The following is a 6,000-nucleotide window of genomic DNA, read 5'->3' as shown; positions in this document are numbered from 1 at the left end:
CACACACACACACACACACACACACACACACACACACACACACACACACACACATTCTTGGTAGCTAGGGGTAGAGAGAAGACCAGATCATGAATTAGGTAGAATTAGACTTCTCCATGTGCCTTCTCCTGCTATGTACAAGGGATCAAATCAGTTGCTGAGTTGCAGGATTTCTGAGGCAGATCTGTGAGTTTTCCCTGAGGCAACTTCCAGGTAGCTGAGAGCTAGAGTGTGAGTCGGGCAGTGTGGGAGGGATGGAGGCTACCCGCCACAGGACAGGGCTGTGCAGTACAGGGACAGGTCTCCTTGTCTTTTCATTTCCTTAGGGATCAGGGATCGGCAGTTTTTCCTGAGGGCAGGCAGGTGTGTGAGCTGGCCTGGCTGGGCCCACTCCGGCCTGTACTGGAGCCTGGCTTAGGTGCTAATGTGGTAGGTGGTTGAGGGGCCTCTAAAGCTACCTACTCAGTCTGTCTATTCCTCAGATAGGGCAACATGCCTAGCTATGTAATGGGGAGTTCTTGAGGCTGGGCCCAGGCTCCTGAGACTCAAGGCTTGGTCTAGGGTTTCCTTGTGGCACGGCGAGTGACTGTCTTGATTGTGGAGTACTCCAACCACATCTTACAACTGTGTCTCACCTTGCAGGTTCTCCAAACCTCTCCCCGAATCCGATGTCCCCAGCACACAATAACTTGGGTGAGTATCTAGTCATCCTTAAAGTGGGGGACTGCCCCACTCCTGGCTGTAACTCAACTGATTGCCTCAGTGGGAAGGGACAGTGAAGGTGAGCCCTGCCCCCTCCTTCACTATCAGCCCTGCTCAGCCCACGGGGTTTCTGGTTACAGTGATCCTTGGGTCACCTCAGAACAGGGAAACCTGAGATCAGCAGCCCGTAGGAAAGACAGTCTATGCTGAGGTTCGTATTTCCCCTGGGAAGCGGTCAGACGTGAGCAAACGAAAATCTCCCAGACCTCAGACCCAGGAGATGGGGGGCCTTGGTCAGCCAAACACTCGTGTGTGGCTCGGGGCAAAGCCACAAGCAGCTGCCCAGACTCGGCCCCTGGCTCCCAGAAGCTTGCTTCAGACACACGTTGGTATTTCAGCTGAGTATATCGTCTCATAATAACTTGTTATTAAAACAGTAACATATAAGGAATTTGGGGAGAAAGCGGTGTACCCATGATCACACTGCCTAGCACAACTGTCTTACCGTGGTATGTCTGGTGCTTGGGAGGGCAGGGTATTCACGTGCTCCACGCCACCGTAGCCATGGCCTGTGTGCCTTGCCTATTCTCTGCCTCTGTTCCTCTGTAAATGTCTCTCCATTTGGCCGTCTTGATTATCACTGTGTTATCTCACGGTGTTTATGTCAGCTGACCCCACTGTTCCCACAACAGTGTTCAGCTGTTGGACTGCAGGTCAGTGTTCTGAGGGTCACCCTGGCAGCCTGCTAGCATCTCTTCAGCGTGGGAGAGGGAGGCTTTACAGGAGTCCTTGGGGCTAGAAACGGCAGAAGGGCTCAAAACAGATGAGAGGCCTGTGATTTTATTAACTTACGTTTGGATTCACGGGGTTGGGAGTGTGGACTTAAGGCTGGCCCTTGCTTTTCAGCTCAGGAAAAGCAGCTGATCATGGTGAAATGCTTTGGAGTGGTGTACATTGGACAGGCCATGATGCCCACTTTGGAGTGGTGTACATTGGACAGGCCATGGTGCCCACTTTGGAGTGGTGTACATTGGACAGGCCATGGTGCTCACTTTGGAGTGGTGTACATTGGACAGGCCATGGTGCCCACTTTGGAGTGGTGTACATTGGACAGGCCATGATGCCCACTTTGGAGTGGTGTACATTGGACAGGCCATGGTGCCCATTGGTTTCAAGACCTTGGCAGATACCAGATAAAACTCATCATCTAGAATAATGGGAGATGGGTGACGAGCCTTTGAAATGTGCCGATGTGTGGGTGGAACAAAGCATGACTTTGAGAGACAGTTTAAATCTTTGTAGCATAATACTGAGGGGCTCGGCTGAGGGAAGGTCACATCCCTGATAGTGGAGGGACTGAGTTATTGAAAACAAACTGAAACTAGAAGCCATGAAAGGCCAACTGTGAGCTTGGCTCGGGGCTTCCCACTTTGGGATTGCTTTAGATTTATTTTTGGAGCCATTTCACCCCACTGTGACCAGGCAGGTACCACTGTGGCAGGTACTTACCTTTGAAGCCATCAAGGTCACAGGCCAGACTGAAGGTGGCAGTGGCCTTGGGCCAGAAGTCTCTGGCTAAGGGTCCCTCACATGCATTCAGCTCTTAGACCTGGGGAGAAGGGCTGAGAGGGGAAGAGCAGGGTGGGGACAGGTTGAGTATTTCCCGGAATCTCTGTGGGGTACCCCAAGGGCTGATCTTCATAGCCATGGGCAGAAGCATGGTAACTCTCATGTCACAGGTCAGGAAATGAAGTGGATAGGAGAGACTCTGTACTCAGCAGTACAGCTGCCACCAGAGAAGCTGGCTTTGTACTTTGCCTTCCTCAAAGTACAGACGTCAGGGGAGAATCTGTACCCTGTATAGAGCCATGCTGAGAAGACTTAGCCCTTCACGGCCCGCTCACATCTGTGTTCACTTGTGATGCCAAGGAAGCAAGCGTTGAGCAGGGGACTGTGTATGCCCGAGAGGAAGCCATAGGCAATGGGCTGAGCAGATGTGGCCATGAGATGGGGGCAGGGAGGGGGGAGGAATGAAGACAGAAGACATGTGTCCTCCAAGAAAGTCAGCAGTGTGGCAGTCATCAGCTGGCAGGGAGGGCAGGGGCCAGGTGAGGCTGAGCCCTGAACGCCACCTCACCCGCCAACCCACAGTGTGAGGTTGCCAGTATGCTGAAGGAGTTGCAGTGGGATCTTCATGGCAGCTTCGTAGAGGTAATCTGGCCACTGTATAGAGTATGCATTTGATAAGTTACTGGAGTAAAACCAGAGGGAAACCCAAGAAGTTGGTTGCTACCCTGAGGGAAGTGGAGATGAACTGGATAGGACAGACCTTGGAGAGGCTTTCTTTCCTGAGGTGTGAGGGGGCCTGGAGAAAATTGACCGAGGTTGCTCTGCCTAACAGCCTCCCTGGGGAGTCAGGGAGGCTGGGGTCCAAGGCCCAGAGTGGCAACCGTTGCTTCGTGTTTGCTGTTGGTCTGGGGTGGGGGGCATTGTTACAAAGCACACAAGGCCTATGTGAAGCCTTTTCCAACCAAGTTCTAGGGTGGGTAGCATAGAATACCTCCAAGAAAAGGGGAAACCCTTCCATTTTGTGGCCTTCCCACAATCAGGTGGCTGCTAGGAACTTCTCTTCCTTATCCATTGATCGTTCCAGCATGTCCAATCAAGGAACACCCATGAAAGGCTTGTCTGACATCATGGGAGTAGGTGGATCAGGGAGAGAGGACCTGTCAGGGAGAGAGCCAGAAGGACACAGGCTGGACTATCATTGAGGGAAATCAGGACAAGAATTCAAACAGGGCAGGAACCTGGAGGCAGGAGCTGCTACAGAGACCATGGAGGGATGCTGCTTACTGGCTTGTACCTCATGGCTTGTTCAGCCTGCTTTCTTATAGAACTCAGGACAACCAGCCCAGGGATGACCTCACCCACAATGGGCTGGGCCCTCACCTGTTGATTACTAATTAAGAAAATGCCCTACTGGGTTGTCCATAGCCTGATCTTACGGAGGCATTTTCTCAACCAAGGTTCGCCTGCTCTCAGATAACTCTAGCTTGTCAAGTTGATATACAACTAGCCAGCACAATACTTTCGAGAAAAAGACGAGGTTATCTCAAGATTACAGGTGTGCCTTCTAAAGATCTTGTTATGAAATTGTTAGGCAAAAAGAAAGTGTACAGCATCCAGTTACTTCATTCATCTCTTTCCCCAGTCCAGGCCAGGCCCCAGCTCAGGTCTGGGGAGGGATGAGCTTCCAGCCACAGTGAAGTCACTTCTCTAAAGCAGCGGTGTAGCTACCTGGGTGATGAGGGCCCAGAGGCATGACTGAGCCCCAGCTGGGCACAGTGGAGAGGTTGGCCCTGGGCAACCCCTGACATTACTGTTTCTCTGAGCAGGGGCTGTGAGCTGGGCTTGTTCCTATCAGACAGATCATGCTGGGTGGGTCACCTGGAACTTCCTAAGTGTCTTAAGTCAGGAAGGTTGAGGAAAACAGGGGAAGGAAGCAGCAGGTTAGGGAAAGGTGACAGTTGGATCCCTCTGGTGAGTAAGCTGTTCCCTGCTTTACAGTGACACATGTAGGGTGTGTCTGGGATGAGGAAACCAAGGTCCTTGTAAGAGCCCTGGGGCAGCAGAGAGCTGGAGCCTATTGCGGTAATAGCTTCCTGAAGTGCCTATGGCCGGGAAGGCGGGAGAGGACAGGGCTGGGTGGTAGGAGCGATGAAAGGCCCCTGAAATGAAGAGAAGCCAGCTGGCTCCATGCTGCCAGAAAGGCACGTTGTAAAGGCCACCTATAGCTGCCTTCAGTGGGCCTGTGAGAACATGGGCAGGTGCTTAGGAAAGTGGCTCACTGGGTACATCCATGCAAGCATGAAGACCTGAGCACAGATCCCAAGAACCCATGGAATGCCGGATGTGGTAGCATTCTACAGCAAGATGGAAGGCAGAAACTGGAGACTCCTGGAAGCTCATAGGCCAGCTGAACAGGAAACCCTGTCTCAAACACGGTGGAAAGTGGGGACTGACACTTGAGGTGGTCCTGAGGCACATGCATATCACACACACACACACACACACACACACACACACACACACACACACACACACACACACGTTTTCTGGAATTAGTAAACTGGTCCGAGGCTGCGGGAGGAGCTTGCTCTCATTCCTCTGCATGCCTTAGCTCTCTGCCTTAACCCCAGAGACTAGAGTTAGGATCCAGATGCTGGGGTTACAGAGGGCCAACCCCTGTAGCACATGAGAAAGTGCCCAGGTGGTTGGGCATGGGATTTCTTTGCATGAGGGAATGTCTTATGTCACCTGTGTTGGACCTTGCTGCTCAGGGTCATACAGATGGCGCAGGACACTCCACTGAAAGGGAACAGCTGAGGGACAGAGAGCTGAAGGGATATGGAGTTGGAGAGTGGAGTCCTTAAGACTGAGACAGACCTGCTGTCCATGGGTTGGGAGGGCCCAGGCTAGCCCGGCTTCTGTGCTTTGACTTCAAGTCCTATGGTACCCCCTGTGCATACCTTTGCCCATTGCCTGCTTCAGTTCAGGGGAAAGTTGATGTGCCCCCTCTCCTCCCCTCTGCTTCTGCCAACTGGAATCTTTTGCACATGTTTTTAATAGGCACCCCTTAATCCGAGTGTCGCCTTCTGGGTTTTATTCTGTTTTCCTTTCCTTAAACAAAACAGAGAGTCTGTGCCAGCTTGGAGCAGGGCTTTAGTACTGAAGCCAGCCAATGCGTTAGGCTGGCCTGGAGCCAGTGGAGAATTGAGTGCCCCATGCCATTTGAGAAGCCTGCCTGACACCATCATGCTGGTGGAGGTGGGGGCCCTGATGGCTGGGGCTGGAGGCTTCATGTCTCCAGCATTTCTGTTCTGGGAGGGTATTAGCAGGGACTGGGCAGGCTAGTAGGAACTGGGCGATGCAGAGTCAAAATCTTCTCTAACACCCCAGGTGATTGGAAGTGTTGGTCGATAGAGCAAACTCGTGCTCCTTGGAGAATTAGCTGATGCAATCTTGCTGTGAGAGGAGCCTTTGAGTAGTAGGTCTTCAGGGTCGGTGTAAACTACATTGGCATCTGTTGGGAAACTCTGAAACCTGGGGTGTGCTCACTCCAGGGAATGGCAAGGTGGCTGGAGCAGCTAAGCCCATGTTGGCTGGATCTCGAAGCACACTTTGTTCAAACCTTGGTAGATCAGAAAGCAGGGAATGGAATGGAACTAGAACTCATGGAAGGCTGTAACCCCCAAGGCCTGCTTCCAACAGGACCTACATCTGCCAGCTTGGCCCTGT

The 6,000-nt window shown here is 52.4% G+C and overlaps 1 protein-coding gene across 2 annotated transcripts in view; it reads left to right on the top strand.

Moving 5' to 3' along the window:
* The window catches only part of Smad3 (SMAD family member 3), a 110,655-nt gene that overhangs the window by 93,143 nt on the left and 11,512 nt on the right, over positions 1-6,000 (top strand). For both annotated transcript variants that reach the window (XM_021206651.2, XM_029543617.1), the window contains exon 5: positions 643-693. In XM_021206651.2, the coding sequence (XP_021062310.1) occupies positions 643-693 (51 nt within the window). The remainder of the gene's footprint in view (positions 1-642; positions 694-6,000) is intronic.

Source organism: Mus pahari, chromosome 10 (genome assembly GCF_900095145.1).
Source record: "Mus pahari chromosome 10, PAHARI_EIJ_v1.1, whole genome shotgun sequence".
Taxonomy (NCBI): Eukaryota; Metazoa; Chordata; class Mammalia; order Rodentia; family Muridae; genus Mus; species Mus pahari.
Note: the sequence above shows the minus strand (reverse complement) of the source record. Positions and strands in the feature narration are given on the sequence as shown.